This window comes from Paramisgurnus dabryanus, chromosome 19, assembly GCF_030506205.2.
Source record: "Paramisgurnus dabryanus chromosome 19, PD_genome_1.1, whole genome shotgun sequence".
Lineage (NCBI taxonomy): Eukaryota > Metazoa > Chordata > Actinopteri > Cypriniformes > Cobitidae > Paramisgurnus > Paramisgurnus dabryanus.
In genome coordinates, this window is record NC_133355.1 from 27,944,189 (window position 1) to 27,964,854 (window position 20,666).

The 20,666-nt window shown below is 39.5% G+C and overlaps 1 protein-coding gene across 3 annotated transcripts in view; it reads right to left on the bottom strand.

Annotated features, from left to right (window-relative positions):
• Positions 1-20,666, bottom strand: part of LOC135784994 (uncharacterized) — a 242,196-nt gene that overhangs the window by 166,245 nt on the left and 55,285 nt on the right. Inside the window, exon 4 of one of the 3 annotated variants that reach the window (XM_073812659.1) lies at positions 6,058-8,617. The exons of the other annotated variants lie outside the window; for them this stretch is intronic. Within the exon in view, the coding sequence (XP_073668760.1) occupies positions 7,611-8,617 (1,007 nt within the window). The 3' untranslated portion in view covers positions 6,058-7,610. Of the gene's footprint in view, positions 1-6,057; positions 8,618-20,666 lie in introns of those variants that run through there. 3 annotated transcript variants of the gene reach the window in all.

Below are 20,666 nucleotides of genomic sequence, written 5' to 3' on the forward strand. Positions count from 1 at the left end.
GAGCAAACACGGCCCAATCAATGAGAAAAAAAGTTTAACATGTCTGTCAGACATTTCTTGGATAAATCAGGGAAGGAGTTGAGACAATAAAAATAAACGCAGACCTTTTGTGACCTAAGAGGACGAGGAGGCCATCCCGCCCTCATCTGCTTCCCAGGTCAACCCTCCCGCGGCCTTACCTCAGTCCATTCTCCTTGACGTATCTGAGCGCGTGGCCGCACGGCTCAAAATCGAGTGGCCGGCTCCACAGAGCGCCAACGACCAGGAGGGGGACATTTATGATGGGAAAGTGCTGGGACTCCCTCCCGGCCTGAGGAAACAACTCTTTCCTGTTCATTCTTTGTGCGCTAAGCACATGAGGCATTATTGGAATGACCCGCTAGACCTTAAACAAGGTCTCGCAGGCCTCGAGGTCAAGGACATGGCGGCCCTCGGCTTGGGCGACCCACCCGCGGTCGAGCCGTCGATCGCCAGACACCTCAACCCGTCCAGGGTGGGCTGCTTGCCCCCCGAAGCCGGTCTTGCCTAGCAAGATGGACTGCTTTTCTGCCTCGGTTCTACAGGCCTCATATAAGTCCTCAACTTTGGCGGTAAGGACTCTTAATGTTTCCTCGCTCCTTTCCGCCTACCAGGCAGAGAATTTGGACAACTTAGGTGCTCAGCTGGACAAGGGGGCCCCCCTCGCCGACTTTATGGAAGGAGAACCTTACGGTAAATGACCTGGTTCTCTGCAATGCTCAACAAGCCGTCCAGGCATGCGGGCGTTCGTTGGCGCTTTCTGTGGCGGGGGAGCGTGCGCTTTGGCTCAACCTCTTTGAGGCAAATCGCTGGTGCTCCAGTTGAGCCTGGTCAGGCTCTTTTCGGCCCCACTGTGGCTTTGATGCAGCAACAGTGTGACGATAAGAAGAAAGAGGACGAGGCTTTCAAGCTTTTCCTTCCCAGGAAGCCAAACCCACGTCAGATGCCCCCGTATATTTGCCTAACCCCCCTGCCACGGGTCGGAACCCACATCACAACAAGGAGAGACCCTGCCACAAACCCCCTCCATTGCAGGTTAACCCACCGCCTGCTAAACCCTGGGGGAAACCGCCCCCTGCCGCGGTTGCGGCAAGAAAACCTCCTAACCCGACCCCCAACATCCCGAAACGTAATAAGCATGTCACCCCTTGTTTGTCCACTAGATGGCGCCATTGCATCATAAATGAGACAACCGTCCCGTCTCGCGAATCACGAGCCAGCCTGGCAGACTGTAGCAGCACCCAATTTGATCATGCGAACAATCACGCAGGGCTACACACTACAATTTGTTAGAAAACCCCCGCTTTTCAATGGTACTCTCTTCTCTCACCCAGAGGAAAATTCCGCTCACATTCTGACAGAGGAAATCTCCTCTCTCCTAATAAAGGGAGTGATTCAGGTGGTGCCCCCCGATCTGATAAATCAGGGGTTTTATTCTCGTTATTTCCTGGTTCCACAGAAGGACGGCTCTCTTTGCCCCATCTTAGACCTTCAGAATGTTAACCCACGGCTCTCTCATATCACGTTCCTTGGTTTGAGTGAACAAAAGCAATTTTACACCCAGTCAGAGTGTGATATTTCTGGGGTTGGAACTGAACTCCATCTCCATGCGAGGGAGTTTTTCTCAGGAGTGCATCTGCGCTTTAATGAATTGTGTGTCACAGTTCAGAGAGGGCAGGGAAGTGGAGTATCGTTCATGCCTCAGATTACAGGGTCTTATGGGCTCAGCTATCATTCATGCCTCAGATTACAGGGTCTTATGGGCTCAGCTATTAAGGTTTTGTCCCTTTGTGGTTCTGGCTGTCATACCTTACTGCGAGTGTGCTGGGCAATCGGGGAGCTGTCCATGTCTCTCCCATAGGTGAATCTCGAACACGAGATGATGAAAGAGAACAATAGGTTACTTTCGTAACCCCGGTTCTCTGAAACATCGAGTGGAGAGATCCACCAGCTTTGCCCCACTTGCCGCATGAGAAGTGAATACACTTACTTTGGAGCAGCAGCATGGATTGGCCTTATATGCCATCAGAGGGTGTGGTCCTACCTGGCATTGGCTGCACGCTTCTGTCTGTCGAGCCAGACTTTGTGCAATTGGATGCTTCTGTAGAGGTCAGGTACGGATGCCCTTCCCGTAGGTGGATCTCTCCACTCGATGTTTCAGAGAACCGGGGTTACGAAAGTAACCTATTGTTTTGTCCATGTGCGCATGTCTCCGCGAGTGAAAGATAAACGTCAGATGTGGCAGTAAGCGCAAAGTAACACATAAAAATTCTTTTTTCGGGGAAAGCCCATAAACGGCTTAAGCAAGAACCGATCGGCAGAGGTCTCCACGTGTAAAAGATAAACGTCACACGCGGAAGTAAGCCCAAAGTCATGCATAAAATCTCCGCTCAACTGAAGCAGTTGGCAGAGAAATTGGGAAAATAGAAACTTATGTTATATTAACAGGTTCCTCAGACACGAGAGGAGATACAACAGTACAGCTTAAGAAAGATATGCCATTGGCTTTTTGAATGACTATTATGTACTATAGGCTGTGACGTCACTGCCTGCGAGAAACCTGACAAATCTTCAAGTGCCATGTAAATGCAGTTGTCTGCATAGACGGTTTATTGATTTGCATGTAAACGCATGAAAACAGTTTTTTATAATAAGCAGATTTTTGCTAGATATCCGCTTATTCTGTGCATGTAAACATACCACAACATACTCAGTATGTTGACCAATCACAGCATTAGTAGGCTACCGAAAGGTGGGGTTAAGGGAGACTGAATCTTTGAACGCCTTCGCACGAAACGTTTAGGGATCTCTGAGAAATTGGGCAGTAGAAAAAATATATATTTTGAGAAAATTACAGTGTTTTTTGACCTTGCATACATTTCTTATTTATCAAGGTTACACAGGTCAAAAACAACAAATATAGAATAGGCCTTTTTCGAGATGCCACTGAAAATTCTGACTGTGCAAGTAACATGAACCATCAGATTTTTTAAACAAAAAATATTTTTTATAGTTTGTGCTTTCTTATTTTCTGAGCGGTCTGACTAAACCACATATGCTGTTACAAGTTTGCAACTCTTCAGGTTATGGGATTGCCATGGAAAACAATGCTCCTGAATCATTGTGTGTAACAAAGTGCCCCGTATTTTGTGCATAAAACTGTTAATATAAGAAAGCTTTCTTTCTCACTTTTTACAAGCGCGAATGCAGCCTACATCAATGAAGCAACATGGCGGAACTCAAGAAAAGTTAACAATGTGAGTTACAAAGATGGGACACATCTACCGTTTGTGCACCACAAATAGCTCTATTTTAAAGAATGTGATTGTAAAAGAGTTTTAATCTCATTTAAATGATTCCTGAATAAATTCATGTTAAAAAAGTAATAAGTTAAAACACAAGAAACCGACATCAGTTGTTATAAATAAAGATCTTTTATTGAAATTATTGACAATTCAATGCCCCTAGTATCCCTACCCAATCACCGTTTGTACGTTGAGGGCTTCATGCACTGAAAGTCACTCCACACGTTAAACAATGCGTTGTAAAACATTATTTTTCTCATCCATTCTTGTTTTCAACAGGTTAAAACTTGGGATCAAAATGGTTTTGTTGCAGACTGGAGTGATAAACCATTCACGTCAGTATCAAGCCTTTGTTATTGTTGTTGTTCTTCCTCTTTATTTTATTTTGTAAGCCTTATTTTTGTAAGCCTTATATCAATATACTGCTGAAACACATCTACACTACCTGACAAAAGTCTTGTCGCTTATCTATTTTGTAGAAACACCTGCTATTAACCTGACTTTTAATTAATCAATTGGTGTTAGAAATAGCTCATATGAAAAGCTAAAACCCTCCCAAATGATGTTTAATGCACTAAAATAAATTAATTTCACTGAAAAAAGATTTATCATTTAATCAAGAAAGGTCAAATTTTGGCACCTTTACAGAAATTGAACAAATTACTGCAAATTCAAAAATATGTCAGCAAATTAAAGCAACACTATGCAGTTTCCATGTAAAAATGACTTACAGCTCCCCCATGTGGTTGAAAAACGCAACAGTGCCTGGTATCAGACACTCTTCTGCAGGCAGGGGGAGGGGCGTGGCTGTGTTTCCTACCCTCCACCGCCACTTTCAGAGTGTGCTTGTAGCAGCTAGGAGGCTGCTCAGGTTGCAGCAACAGTACAATTTATCCAGTTAAAAGTTGTTCTATCACTGAAATAATTTTAGAGACATTATTTAAAGGTAAAAAAAACTACATAGTGTTGCTTTAAGTAGTGGTTCTGTGAGAATCAAATGTAATATCTTGTATGACTTCCATGAGCTTGAAAGACTGCATCCATGTGGTTTGGCAAGGATTCATACAATGTATAGATGAAGTCATCAGGAATAGCAAAGAAAGCAGTCTTGCATGCCTCCCAGAGTTCATCAATATTCTTTGGTTTCGTCTTCCATGCTTCCTCTTTCATCCTACCCCACATATGCTCAATGATGTTCATGTCTGGTGACTGGGCTGGCCAATCCTGAAGCATCTTGATCTTCTTCGCCTTGAGGAACTTGATGGAAGTATGTGATGGAGCACCAACTTGCTGCAGAATTTTGCCTCTTTTATGTTTGGGAATATAAGAGGTAGCTAAGATTTCTTGGTATTTTAGACTATTGATGTTGCCTTCCATCCTGCAGATTTCTTGCACACCCCCATACTGGACGTAACCAGACCATGATTTTTCTGCCTGATCTGGTCTTCAGCCTCTTGATAATTAAAACTTAAGTCTCAGGGTGAATCTTAGGCATGTTTGCAGAGGTCTAGTTGCAGTTAATGTGAAGGTCTAGTGTACTGGGGTTCTTTTTATACACACCTGAGACCTAAATGATCCATTTTTAGTCACAGATAAAGCTCATATGACAAGGCGACAACACTTATGTCTTTGCAAAAATTGACTAAATGGGCTTTACCAAGCTGTGAATATTAGAATACTTTTTGTTTTGCACTGAAATATTTTTACAAAAGCTGTTGGGATTCAAATGAGCCATTTCTTGAAAACAAATCTTGATTAGAAATATATTTTAGTGGCATTTCAGGTCAATTTGTACACAAGCGACAAGACTTTTGTCAGGGAGTGTATTACTGTTATTTAAAGACAGATATTGTGAACAGATATTGGATGCATTGAAATGATTAAATGCTGTTTTATTGACCATTTAAAATATACTGCTTACATTTAATTTTTTATAAAGAAATATATTTTAAAATATTTTAAGCTGTGCTTATTAACCTTTCTATTTATCTGTTTTTGGCTTACTTCCTGCTTTGCTACTGTTCAGGCGCTTTTACTTGCGCTTTGTGCTTTTTCGCTTTTATCTTTTTAATACCAGCAGTTCAGTTTATATCTGTTTGAAAGACGGGGAAGCGCACCTGTCAATCAGCGCTATTACATAACAGAGCAAGGCCAGAGACGAACGTGCTCATATTTCTTTGAATATAATTTTTGTTATATAAAGTTTTGAGAGACAATAATGTTTTTTTTCACTGTTATTAAGCTATGTAAAACTGTTTGTGCGATAACAGCGTGTTTGGCGCATTTAGACCTATTTTAGTAAATATTGCTGTTTTTCCGGTTATAAAAATACAATTTGCATGTCAATCCTGCTGCCTTTTCTGTTTATTCATGTCATTATGCTGTAATGTTAAGTTATGTGAGGATATTTATTGCCGTTGAATACTATTGTCTTTACGAATCATATATACATATAGGAGTTTGGTTCCAAAACGCAATAAATCGGTAAAAACATGTTTTCTATACCAAGAAAGTGACAAGATGAAAACCACTATTTTGGTTACAAATTGTAATGGAAATTTATTCTTTATGCATTTATATTATTTTTGTATTCTTCATTGTATGATTTATGTCAGTCATGACATTTTCATCTGCGTGGGGTGAAGTCTAGGACAGGAAGTCTAGCTCGATAGAGCTCGGGATAGGAAGTATGGCAAGGTGCAAGTGTGGTTTTTGTTTGGGTGATGATGTGCTTAAAAAACATATGTATCGTCTGCCTGGATACAAGTAGAGTAAATATAACCACCCAGAAGTGTCTAAACTACACCTAATAAGGAGTTGTTTTGATCGAATAGCATGGGGGGGGGGGTGGTACAAACTCAATGTCAGTATATAATGAAGGAAGGATTTGAGATTCTTCACTTCTTCACATATCGTTTCACTGTCGTTATGTGTTGAGTCCTTGTACAAGTAAATAAATCATCTCTGATGGACAGATCCTACGTATTAGTATTATTTTTCCACGACAAAACTTTCACATAGCATCTTTAGGTTATAAAAAATTCAAATCCATAACTTGATTTTCAAAGATTTATTATAAAAACGAATTATTTTTTCCACAAAATGCAATAAATCCATGACAAGTTTTTTTTTATGCTATAAATCTATTCAATCAATGTATAAATGTGCATTCATCTTTGCCATTTTATATTTATTTAGTTGACTAGTGGAATACACTAAAAAATAAATATTAATGCAGGACTCAACATAAAGCGCGAGAGACGTTCCGGTCAGTAAAAAGAATTGTCACTTGCCCGATCGGGCCAGTGCTTCATCCTCAGTCACGAAAATATATTTTCATCAATGTATATTATTTAACATCTTGGAAGCAGACATTTACCTGAGTAAAACACGACGAAAGAAAAATTTTTGGCAGGGCAAGTGAAAACCTGAACCACTGGCCCGACCGGGCCAGTATAAAAAATTATTTGCGTTGAGCCCTGTAATGGCATTAATCAAAACACTTACTTTGTCATATTAAGGTCACTGTCATTGCTGCAGTTATACTTGACGTCGTCGCTTAGCATTGTTTACATCGATCAGCTGTAAAATGTTTTGGTCCTGCTCGATTTTCGTTGACTTTGAGTAAAATAATGGAAAGTTTTTCAAAAGATCCCCTGGGATCAATGTGTTAGCATGAGAAGCTTGAAGCTGTTGGGAGACAAAGCGACCGTCTCCCAGGTGCCTCTCACGTAAATTATTAGATGTTGATGGCTTACATTTCTTTCCTGTCACAGAAAACCACCACAGGTTTATCAATGCCATCAAAAGTATTATTTTGTTTTTGTTTGTTTGTTGATCACGAAGTACAAAGTAGATGAGGAAAACTAGGACTCTGTGTACTCAACGCGCCGCCATTGTTTGTTTACAATGTGTGGAATGGTGCGCTGTAATTTGTGGAGCAGATTTATTGCATTCTGTAAAAAAGGAGGAGTGTCGTTTATAGCGTTTCGGGAAAAAAGGGAGAAAAGATGACAGAATAACATGGCGGATATTGGATTTTGCTCAAAATTAAGAATTTACTTTTAAATACTGACCTGATATAATACTGATTTTGGCAGTAACTCTGTTTTTTTTGCAAAAATGGTGTTTATCGCGTTTTGGAACCAAACTCTTCATATATTATAATCTTGTATACTGCAAAACCTTATACAACCCTGCCTGTCACCTACATTTTCTCTTCAGCAAGTGATTCTGCTAATTTATATTTATGATATATGTCCAGATAAATTGCAAAACTTAAAGGCACTAAGGCACAATGATGATTTCAATGTTGTGGTGTTTCTTCTGATGATACTGAAGACTTCCACGATGAGTGAATCTCTCTCCACAGATCAAGCAGACGTAAGGTTTCTCTCCTGTATGAAGTCTCTCATGGGCTTTTAAGTTACTTGAATTATTAAACGTTTTGTCACACTTTGAGCATTTGTAAGGTTTTTCACCTGTATGAGTATTCTGGTGCATTACAAAACTATTACGCTGCCCAAAACTCCTCCCACAGACGCTACAGTGATAAGGTTTCTCTCCAGTGTGAATTCTCTGATGGACTTTTAAGTTACTTGACTGAGTAAACGACTTTTCACACTGAGAGCATTTGTAAGGTTTTTCAGTGTGAATCCTCTCATGGCGTATCAGATTATAGTTCTGACAGAAACGTTTATCACAGTGTGAACATTGATAGAGTTTCTCTTTAAAGTGAATATTCTGGTGTGATTTTAATGAAGCTGAATACTTAAAGGATTTGTCACATTCACTGCACTGATACGGTCTCTCATTGGTGTGTTTAAACGCATGTCTCTTCAGAGAGCTTTTATGTCTGAATCTCATCTCACAGTGAGGACACTCGTATGGTTTTTCTCCTGTGTGAATTCTCTGATGAGCTTCAAGACTTTGATTGGTGCTGAAGTAATTTCCACATTCAGTGCAGCAGAAAGGCTTTTCACCACTGTGTGACCTCATGTGAACTTTCAGCTGAGATAAGAAGTCAAAATCCTTCCCACACTGCTTACAGTGAAACTTCTTTTTCTTCTTCTTCTTCTTCTCTCCGTGTTCTTTTGAATGATGAAGTTTCTTCTTTTGTAAGGTAGTTTCTGTTCTGTGTGTTTTCTGTTCTGTGTGTTTTCTCACATGTCTCTCTAAATGTCTCTGTGAGCTGAATGTCTTTCCACAGGTGATGCAGTAAAGAGTTTGTGCTGTCAGTCGATCTTCTGATGTGGAGGACGTTTCTCCCTCAGAACAAGATTCAATCTTCACATCTGAAAGAAACATGATACAATTAAATTCTCGTAACTCTTATTAAAGGGGTCAAATTGTCAGATTGCATGTTTTCCTTTGTTTTTAGAGTGTTAAATGATGTCTGTGCACATAAAAGATCTGTAAAGTTGCAAAAATTTAAGTTTCAAATCCAAAGAGATATTCTTTTTAAACGTGAAGCCTCATCCACCACGCCCACCTAAAACGGCTCGTTTAACACGCCCATGCAGTTAGACGTCATACTGGTTTGAACATTTTCATAACACCGCCCTCATATATACGCAAAGATAGATGGTGTAACTTTCAATCACGCTGTAGTATTGTTTTTTCCGCCATGTCGAGCTGACGCTGTGTTTTGTTGCAAAACTACTTTGGTTGGCATTCCAACAGAGTAAACATTAAGAAACCAGTGGTGAGGTTTTATTTACAACACTGTTTCAGAACAGTACAGCCCAAATGTTCGATTGTGTGCTGCACATTTTAAGGAGGATTACTTTCTAAACATCGTGGAGTACAACCGCTGGATGTTCACAAAGGCTTTGTCTAAAAAGTGGAGCAATTGTAACTTTGCAGCTACACTGACATCCTGTAAGTAGCCGATGTTTTCATATTTAATACATTTCCTCACTGACGATTCAAAGACGAGTTTGGTGCAGGGATGCACCTGTGTTTTAATGCATTTCCTAATGATGATCCAAACGCGAGATTTGAGAAGTGCAGAATAGTGCTTGTTTGTTGTTTCTACGTTCACAAATGCAAACATGGTTTATGTTTTAGTGTCCATACCTTACCATCTGTTACGTTCTGCTCACATCGCGCTGGTAAAGTTGATCGATTAGCTTAGCCATCCGTGTTTTCTGGGTCAGATTCAGGCTCGTGTTGATAAGGTAAATATGATAGTATCACGTGGCTTTTATTATTGTTTTGGGAGCTCATCTTCCAAAACTTGGCAAGGAGCGTCATATATCCGATTACGTTACTGAGGTATTCGGCCAATCACAACGCACTGGATAGCTGGCCAATCAGTTCACACCCGTTGACACCGCGCTCTCACAACGATGAGCTTTGTATCAAACGACCTGTTTCAGATGGGCGGGACTTAGAGGTGCTAAAAAAAATGTATGGTATGTGGAAAATAATGATTTTTTTTACCATAAACCACACGAACACATTGTATTACACCAAATACACAAAGTAATGTGCTTTTTAGCCCTATAATATGACCCCTTTAACACAAAGCAGCATGAATTGAGATTCTGTATCTTTTTCTATATTCACAAAGAGACAGAAGACAGCTCTCAATGCTGTTCTTAAGCTGGGTCATTGCACATTAGAAAAAATATAATTTTGGAAACGACCACATCTAATTTTTTTATAACTTTGTTAATATCTTATTAGAAGAATAAAGATAAAGTATCATTTTAAGTGTCAAAATCAATCATTTAAAATGATTTACAAGTAGGGATGCGCGAAAATATCGATACAGCTAAATATCGTGATACTTTTTTCCCACGATAGTGTGTCCATATGTCAATCTCTATTGTCGATATTTTTTTTAATCCCTCTGTGTGCGTCAAACGACCTCCTCCGCCGCTGCTGTAGTTGTCGCTGTCCAGTTGTCTGTCATATACGGCCAATGTCTCAGAAGTTAGCAGGAGTGAAAATTAGCAGACAATTTAAAAACACCTGCAGCTTTTGTGTGGACACACTTTGGCTTTAAAAAAAGTTTTAAAAAATCAGCTCTTTTTTACATTTTTAATAAAAAATGTTTATTTTGAAAATTATGTGTTTGACCCACTGATCTATATAAATGACTGGATTGTGCATAGAACACTTAACGTAACCGTGTGAGGTGAAGCCAGCACAGAATTCGAGTGGCCATCTTGGTATACCCAACCAGCAGAGGGCGTCATTGACTTCCATTCAAAAACATGATCTAATTTCACCCGCTTTACAGCGTATCAGTCACACAAGGTTAATTTTTCGGATATGTGTACATAAAATAATAGTTAATTTTGGTGTTATTTGCAATGTTTATCTTTAAATAGGGCAGGATAATGGATTTATAAAAAAATGTTAAGGTGAGTGTGTCTGCTGCATTTGTTAATGACACGGGTATAAATAACGTTTTTTTGACATTCAGCTACACGGTCCGCGTTATTTCTCTAATTAAGTTTATGTAACTTGTAAATATAACATAATTACAAATCCAGCAAATTATTGCGTGCACATACGGTACAAAGCATGATTATTTATTTAGATTTAAGAATGAGCACGTTGTTATTAATACTACATGCTGCGGTCTGTCCGCTGATCCGATACTGTAATAGAAATTTCACACAAAAATGTGTTTGCTTGTTTTATTTGGGCTAATGCTTGAGGAGTTGAGGCAAATGCACAACAGATATCTGTTACAGAGGAAAAGGAGGAGGATATATGAAGAAGAACCAAATGTATCAGTTTTTATCTGAGATTTAAGGCGATAATTATTATAACTTACATTTATTTATTTATTTTTCATTTCATTTATTTGTTGACATCAACGCAAAGAATTGTGGGCTGTCTGCAACAGCAAAGGATACACCTCATCTATCCTCCGAATTCCTGTGAAAAAACAGTGTTTGAAAGTCGCCTTCAGCTCCCCTACTTACTATTATTACTATTTCTGAAATGAGACAGACTCAATGATGTATGCAACCTTAGAATGCGACCTCTAAAGGGCGCAACCTGTGAAACGAGACACAGACACTATTTTGTGGAAGGGTATTTTGTATTTTTCTAGATGAACCATTTCTATTTGTACAAAGACTTGCACAATCATTGTAGCTTTGAATGGCTTGTAAGGGGAAAAATTATTTCACCCATCCATCCTTTACGTAATTTAGGCAGATTTATCTGACTCCAAAGATAAAGTTCTCATTTATATTATAATACAAATCGGATTAATTATTACTTTTAACACTTACAGAATATAGATGGATGTTTGTTTATTCCGATTATAGGCTCTCTAAGCGAATCTGCGAGACGTTAGTTATTGTTGACGTTTGAAACTGTTTTCAAACAGACGGAGCGTAGCTAACTCCTCCCCCTCCCTTCCGTGCTTTCATGAACGCGCCCAACCCCCTGGCTGGAATACTTTTTGTTTTCTTTTGTGATGCTAGGTTTGGCCAGTATGTTGATATTGCCGTTTGTGAAGCCTGGGCTGTCTACAGAGATCGCGTTTTTTTACAGTTTGATCAGCGGACAGGCAGCAAGCAGATAGTGAGGATATGTTTCCGGTATGTAACAAAAAATGTTTTATGGTCTAAAACGCTTCAATTCGCTTAGAGCACCTTTAAGCTCTGGTATTACACTTATTCATTCGGTTCTCATAGTCGCACTTGATCCTAGTATGGCCTTATAATTAATATACTGGTCAACGGGTCATAAGCGAATCAGTGTTGGTTGTTGCCAGAGGTTGGACTATACGCTTAAGCGGCCGCTCTATGCTTGCTCAACTTTAAAACTTAGTTTATTTAGTCCCCTTAGAGGTGACACTTAATTACAATAATTATTTCTAACCAAAGGTAATGAATAGAATAATATTGAAATAATCAGAGGTTGAGGCTGACCCTATTTAGAGTAATCAGAAATGTTGCTCTAAATGGAATTACATATTTTAGCCTCCAGTGTTGTGCCTGAACGAGTTCATTGAACGAAAGTTCATGAACTCATTCATATTTTGGGCGAACGTGAACTGAATTCAATTCAATTCAATTCAATTTTATTTATATAGCGCTTTTCACAAAAGTAAATTGTTTCAAAGCAGCTTTACATAAATAGAAGCAGTGAAAAGCACAGAAAAACGACAGATAGCACAACAAAATACATGATAGCATAAGCAGTTAAATTTGCTGCGGCTATGACTCAATATTATAAGCGAACGTATTACTAAAGTAACGTCTAGAAGAGGAAGCTAAGTAAAGCCCAAAAAGGCTGCCTCCCCGGGGTGAAAAAACCCCTAGGAGAAAAAAAACCCCGGGCTTTTATCCGAGGAAAAATAAGTCCTAGGAGGGAAAAACCCTTGGAAGAACGTATAAGGAGATTTAGCGGAGATTAAGCGGGTTCTGCCGGTGATCGTTGGTCAGGCATCAGCTGGGCATCACGTTGAAGGATGGCCAGTAGATCAGAGGTGTGCCGACTTTCACATCTACCGGGACTGGGTCTGTTTGTCTCGTTGTCCTCGGGGTCGAGTTGGTAAATCATTCCAGAGCTTCGGGGCTAAGTAGGAAAAGGATCTTCCACTTTTAGACACTTTTGATAGTCTAGGGATAATCAATAGACCAGAATTTTGCAACCGTAGTGTGCGTGATGGATTGTATTCTGATAGTAATTCTCTAAGATATGAGGGTGCTAAGCCATTTAAAGCTTTGTAGGTGATTAGTGATATTTTAAATTGTATGCGATATTTAACTGGTAGCCAGTGTAAAGATGCCAGAATTGGGCTTATGTGGTCATACTTCTTAGATCGAGTAAGTACCCTTGCAGAAGCGTTTTGAAGTAGCTGAAGCTTGGTGACCTGATTTGAATGGCATCCCCCGAGTAGCGAGTTACAATAGTCTATTCTAGAGGTCATAAAAGCATGAATAAGCTTCTCTGTGTCAGATGTAGACAGTATATGGCGTATTTTTGAGATATTTCTAAGATGGAAGAATGCTGTGCGGCAGACGTTGGCGATATGACTATCAAAGGATAAGTTGCTGTCGAACATCACACCTAAGTTCCTAACCGTGGAAGATGGCACCACAGTACAGCCATCTATGTGCAATTTGTAATCTGACATATTATGTTTGTAGCGATTTGGTTCAATAATAAGTACCTCTGTCTTATTGGAGTTGAGCTTAAGAAAGTTATGTGCCATCCAGTCACTAACATCGCTAATGCAGTCTTTTAGCTTAGAAAACGTGTGTGTTTCGCTGGGATGCGAGGAGATGTAAAGCTGGGTATCATCCGCATAGCAGTGAAAACTTATGTTATGTTTCCTGATAATGTCTCCTAAGGGTAACATGTATAACGAGAACAGGATAGGACCTAAAACTGATCCCTGCGGTACACCGTATTTAACCAGGGAGTGATATGACTCTTGATATGAACATACTGTATTAATGCCTGATGAACATTACTGTGAACTGGTTCATTCTGGTGTTTGTGAACGGCACGCTCTTTCAGTTTAACGCCGTTCAATAGGGTGCCAGATTTCTATAGAGTCTTCCACATGAAAACCCGGCTAAAACACACTGTAAATAGGCCTCAATGTGTAGCGGAAAAAACACCCAATCTGGCAACACCAGCCACCAGTGTTTCATTGCTGCATGCGTCATCAAAACAATATGCAGCATGGAGGTGAAAGCAGCATGTAGGCGACAAAGCAGTTGTTTAACATTAAATAACATCTTATTTCTCCCAAATTGTTCATGATTAACATAGGCTGCTAACGCATAATTTGGATCTTGAAAGACTTTGGCTAAGCTCACGCTATTTAACGTGCACTGCGGTGAGCGATATCTGCGAGTTGTCTTACACGCGACACCGCACAGCGCTTCTCGCCTGGCCTTTCAAGGTACGTGCAAGCAAATACAAAAATTTAAAGACAGTCAATACTAATGTAAACCCTGGTTGGATAAGGATTTAAAGTTGGATATGAAGATGAAATCTGATGCATTTAGCTTCAGTAAACTGATAAAATAATAGCTGTCTGTGGTTCTATATGGGCTATAACGGCAATATATTTTTTAAATAATATGGGAAAAAAGAATTATAAATTAGTTCATTTTTGGAACTGTGAACTAGTTCAAAATTTTGAAGTATGAACTATAAACTGAACTAGTTCATTTTAAAATTTGTGAACTGAACTTTGAACTAGTTCATGTAGAAAGTGAACTTTCCCAACACTGGTAGCCTTCACACTTCTAAGTACACTTAAACTAACAGCAAGTACTAGTCGAATCTCTCAAATCCTCAGCTGATGTATTATTCACTATCGAACTGGGATTTAAGCCGACCCTAGCCTGATTTCAGTCCTTACGGTAACTACGGATACATCGTTATTACTTGCAGTGTCAACATTTACCCAGCAACACAGAATAAAATCAAACAGAATTTATTAACCAGTTAGGAAAAACATAATTCTGAAGCCAATTTACATTCCAATTCAAATACGAAACAATCAAATGAAAAACCATTGCATACCTGGTAAGGACGAAGATCTGGTTACAGATTCCTCAAAATAAAATAAAATAAAATACATGATGCTGTATCAAAGTAGCCTGGTCCAACCAGACTCTCGAACATTCATTTCATTTGTACAGAGAGTCTGGCCATGCTCCATTGCAAAGCATTACTTCTGTTAAGGAGGGTCCTCTGTTGAAGTTTAAAACTATTGGATCTGCCCAGAGTCACTCAGGATCTGCCAAAGCCAGTCGCTAACGTGTGGTCGTGACGTATATCATGCACCGAAACCGTCCGGAAACAACAAGTCAGAATAATCAGACAATCAAAACTTAGCAAACCTGGTTCTTGCTCCGGCTTTAACTTCTGTATATTCGGCAGTTTTGCAACAACGGACCGAATAGCTTTTCTCACGTCTTTCTCCACTGCCATTACTGAACTACAACTCAAACTGACGCACGACCTCAACGTCATCATTCTTAGCCACCCCCATCTGTTCGCTGATTGGTCCTGCAGATTTTTGCAGGAGAAAACAAAACTCTATAGAGAAATCCCAGACGTACTGCTGAAGCGAAATGAAAATTAAGCAGAAGCACGTAGGAGGGCGGAGCCAGGCTAGTATCAAAGATCATGGGGTGAATTTCCAAGTACAGAAAATCCCCCTGCCTGAACCATTTACAACATTTCCTTAAATATCCAGAGAGACAAAGCATATAGGTATTTGATACTGATTGGTTGTTGTAAAACTCAGGGACGTCCTTAATTTGCATACAGTGGGTGATTGGTTTATGTTTAAGATAGGAGGTGTCTCTCAACATTGAGTGTAGTTTGCTTACACTTTTAACATTGAATTCTGTTGTCATATGAGTGAGACGATTGTAACCACTTGCATTGAGAGAAAACAAATAAGATCAGTTTCAAATTCTTTGTGCATGTAGAATGTAGCATTTCATATACAGTTTGCTTTGAGAGAATGAGAAGTTGCTTCAATGCATTTAGGGGTGTGGTCCTGGTCAAGACAATCTCTTGAACTCCAAACTGAATGTCAGAATGGGAAAGAAAGGTGATTTAAGCAATTTTGAGCGTGGCATGGTTGTTGGTGCCAGACGGGCCAGTCTGAGTATTTCACAATCTGCTCAGTTACCGGGATTTTCACACACAACCATTTCTAGGGTTTACAAAGAATGGTGTGAAAAGGGAAAAACATCCAGTATGCATGCGGCAGTCCAAGATGCCAGAGGTCAGAGGAGAATGGGCCGACTGATTCAAGCTGATAGAAGACCAACCTTGACTGAAATAACCACTCGTTAAAAACCGAGGTATGCAGCAAAGCATTTGTGAAACCACAACACGCACAACCTTGAGGCGGATGGGCTTCAACAGCAGAAGACCCCACTGGGTACCACTCATCTCCACAACAAATAGGAAAAAGAGGCTACAAGTTGCACAAGCTCACCAAAATTGGACAGTTGAAGAATGGAAAAATGTTGCCTGGTCTGATGAGTCTCGATTTCTGTTAAGACATTCAGATGGTAGAGTCAGAATTTGGTGTAAACAGAATGAGAACATGGATCCATCATGCCTTGTTAACACTGTGCATCTTGCAGTTGCTTTGGAAGACTGTGATTGGTTGGTTGTCCAAGAAGGAACAAAAAGAGTGCTTTTAAGTATCCACTTAAGTAAGTGATGTGATGTATTTTCCTTCATTGTGTGAGACGTACGTTTCAATAACCAGCCAGTAGAAAACAGTGTAGGGGGAGCAAGCAAAAAATATGATTTAAACAGTTAATATTAACTACACCTGCCATGTATGACCCAGTGTGAGGATGAAATTAAGAAGTGGCTTGATATATGAAGATATATTCAATCATTTTGTGTTGTTGATCGGTGGTGACGGGTCTTCAATGCGCAGATATAAAAGCACAGAGACATATCAGTATCTTTACAATGGGAAAGTTGATTGAGTGTTTGTACCATAGACTGTAAAAAAATATGGACGTAGTGTCCGTGAAGTCACCCATAGGTTTCTGAAGATCGTTTTTGAATCTTAAAGTAGGCTGTGCCTGCCGTCGCCATCTTGGCCGCACGTCAGCGCGCATCACTCGTGGATATCCAAAAATGGGTCAAATGTCGGGACGTGGGTGAAGCTGAGGTGACTGGTTGCTGAAACCACGCCCGCCTAGCTTGATTCTAGCGACAGCAGTAGCTGTTCAACCGTCACTCAAGTGGCCACCCCCTTATTTATGCAGAACTTTACGGCTTAATATCATTTAAATGGATGAGTTACAAAAAAATTTACCCCCCTCACAGTTGTCATGAAGGGCAAAATTAGCTATACATTTTTGTACCATGCTGTAAACATTATTTTCTACTGTAAAGTTGGGCATTTTAACATGGAGGTCTATGGGAATTGACACCCTTTTGGAGCCAGCCTCAAGCGGCCAGTCGATGAATTGCAGTTTAAATCACTTCGGAAGGTTTCCCTTCGGTTTGTACATGGGATATAACAAGATTTTGTTAAAATGTCACAACTGTCCCTCTGGTGTGAGTTTTTTTAAAACGGCAATTTTAATGAACTTGTTTGAGTTTTATGGTGACACGTCGCGCTTCACACGGTCCGACAGTCAACAGCATCTTCCTCATTCAACACATTGTAAGTTATTTGAACAAACAATAATAAACATATTAAACTTCTCCATGTATTGAGTATTGTTTTCGTTTAGTGGCTCACAGGAAGTCATAAACAAAAGTAGGACTGCAACAACGATTCGATTAAATCTATAAAAATCGATTAGTGAAAGCATTGGCAATGAATTTCAAAATCAATTCGTTGTGTTGCGCGACGCGGAGATGTTTGAGTGTTAAAAGAAAGTTAAGTGGAGCGGAGTGAACACATGTGGTCTCTCAAATGCGATGTTCTCTGTTGTTTCCGGATATTCCACCACTGCCAGGGATTCCCCATGGTCTTAAAGGAACAGTATGTAGGATTGTGGCCAAAACTGGTACTGCAATCACAAAACTTGTGGCTAAAACTGGTACTGCAATCACACAGCTGCTGGGCAATACACAAAATGACAACATAAACATCAGTTGAGGGCTGCAACTCTACTTTTTAAATATCCTGGCCAGACCACTGTTGTCAGTGATATAAATATTTGAAATGAAAATGATTTCTTAATGTCTAGTGACATATCAGGGCCATTGTAAGAGCCATATTCAAAGTTTATTGTTAATTCATGTATTGTGTGTTTAAATCTGTGTTTAATGAGCAAAAATATTATGTGTAATTTGCAATTTTGGAAAACTTTTATTTTGAAGCTCCTTTAAGATAATTGGTCGAGTTGACCTAGTTTTTGAGAGAAAGAAAGATGGGAGCATCACAGTTTTTTGACCTGTAACATTAGTTCTTTTTTCAGTAATTTTGATAATAAATACATTTAAAGAAGGATACTGATAAGAGGCTGATTGTTGTCCGAGTCAAATACGCTCTAATTCATGGAAAGAAAGGGTTTGAAGAAATTCTAGATGGATTGCCCTTACATCGTAAGTCAAAAAACTAGCTCCGTGAAAGAGAAAATGGAAAATGGACACGGATATCTACGAGAAGGAGTTTACGTGAACTAGCACAGAAAAGTTTGATGATGGATGCACATTGATTGTTTAATTGCAGTAAAAACTTCGGTGGATTTAAACAGCCACAACCAGAACTCTCTTGCTCATGACAATCCGGCAACTTAATGAAGGTAAAGCCAACTAAAATTGTAAAGTTTCATTGAGGCATGCGTGAAGAAATTATCTGCGTATGATTTATACAGAAAAGTATGTAAATTACTTTTAATCATCGCATGTGGTTTGTGCTCTCATTGACTTAAAATGGCTGAAGGAGGTAAAGATGCGGTTGCCGTAGATGAACACAAGAGGGCGCCTAAGCCCACTGAAAAGGCTTTAAATGAACAGCTTCGTAAACGCATTGGAATGAGAAGAGGGAAATTATCTGCTCTAACCAATAAAATAAAAACAATTGAAAAATTGATGACTGATGAGAAAAATCTACAAAATGTGCAACAGTTAATGCAGGTTGAATATGCAAAGATGTGTATTGAGTTCAGTGATCTAAATCATCAAGTTAAAGATCTTTTGGATGAAGAAGAAAGGATAGCAGATCAGAAAAATTGGTATCAGCCTAAAATGGATTCTTTACGACTCTTTGAAAATAAAGTGGAAACCTGGATAGGTGCTGTAAAGAATAAAGAAGGCCAAAATGATGATAATGACATGGAAGATGATGTTAGTCCTCATGACAGTGCTTCACAAGTATCTATAATCAAAGGAAAGCCTAAACAGGAGTGTGGTTCTGATATTGGAAGTGGATCAGTTTCTTCTTCTGTATCATCTGCATGTGCTAGAGAAGAATCAAAACGTGCAGCTTTGTTAGCAAGAGCAGCATCATTAAAGAAAAGGCAACAACTTGAAATGGAAGAGATGCATCTAAGAGCTAAAATGGAAGCACTTGAAATAGAGACAGCACTAGCAGAAAGTGATGCTAAATTGAAAGTATTAAAGGAGTATGAACAGTCAGAAGATGGAAAAAGCAGTGTCCAATCCAGGCAAAGTAGAACTCGCACAAAAGAACTTAGACAAAAAATAGTGCCAAAAGCAGACAATGAGATCATTCAAGTTATGCAAAAACAAAATGACTTGACTGAGTTACTTGCAAAACAGCAAAGACAAGTGAAGCTTCCTAGTAAAGCAGTTAAAGTGTTCACTGGAGATCCATTGACATACAAATCCTTCATCAGATCTTTTGAGCATACCATTGAGCAAAATACAGACAATGAAAAGGATAAGTTGTATTATTTGGAACAATACACTACTGGAGAGCCACAAGAAATTGTCAGAAGCTGTGAGCATATGCCAACAAGCAGAGGATTCAAGGAGGCAAAACGATTGCTTCAAAGGCATTATGGAGATGAGCTTATCATTGCAAGTGCTTATGTTGAAAAAGCTGTAAAGTGGCCTCAGATCAAACCTGATGATGCAAAAGCCTTAAGCGCATATGCTATGTTTCTGGTTGGTTGTCGTAATGCAATGGATGACATGGAGTTTATGGAGGAAATGGATAATCCTACCAACATGAGAGCTGTACTTGCAAAATTGCCATACAAGATGAAGGAGAGGTGGCGATCAGAAGCTTATGACATAAAGGAACGTCATGGAGAAAGGGCAAGATTTACTCATCTCGTTGACTTTATAGAGCGGCAAGCTAATGTGGCCATGGACCCTCTCTTTGGAAACATACTGGAAACCCATATTGCAACATCAAAGATGAAAGAGAAAGTTCCAATAAAGAAAGGAATAAAAAGGAGCAGTTTTGCAACCAGCATTTGCGTTGAAGAGAAAGGAAATTCAAATTGGTCAGGAAAACAGGTTGGTTTGACCAAAACCGTCAATGCCTTCGAGAAACCGTGCATATTCTGCTTAAAAGATCATGCTTTGGAGTCATGCAGAGAGATTAAAGAACAGCCACATCAAGCACGTGTGGAGTTTCTGAAATCTAAAGGTTTATGTTTTGGATGCTTAACTCAAGGTCATCTTAGTAGAATGTGCAAGAAAAGAATGGAATGCAAAGAATGTTCTCAAAGACACCCGGACATTTTGCATATCAAAGACGAAAGAAAGGATGTTGAAATATCAGACAAAAAGATCTCTTGTGCTCAAGTTTCTCTTAACCATCAGTCAGCTGTAGAATCAGAAGGAAATAGCTGTGTCTTGTCCATTGTGCCGGTAAAGGTCAAATCCAGCAAAAGTGACAGATACGTGGAAACGTATGCTTTCTTGGACGCA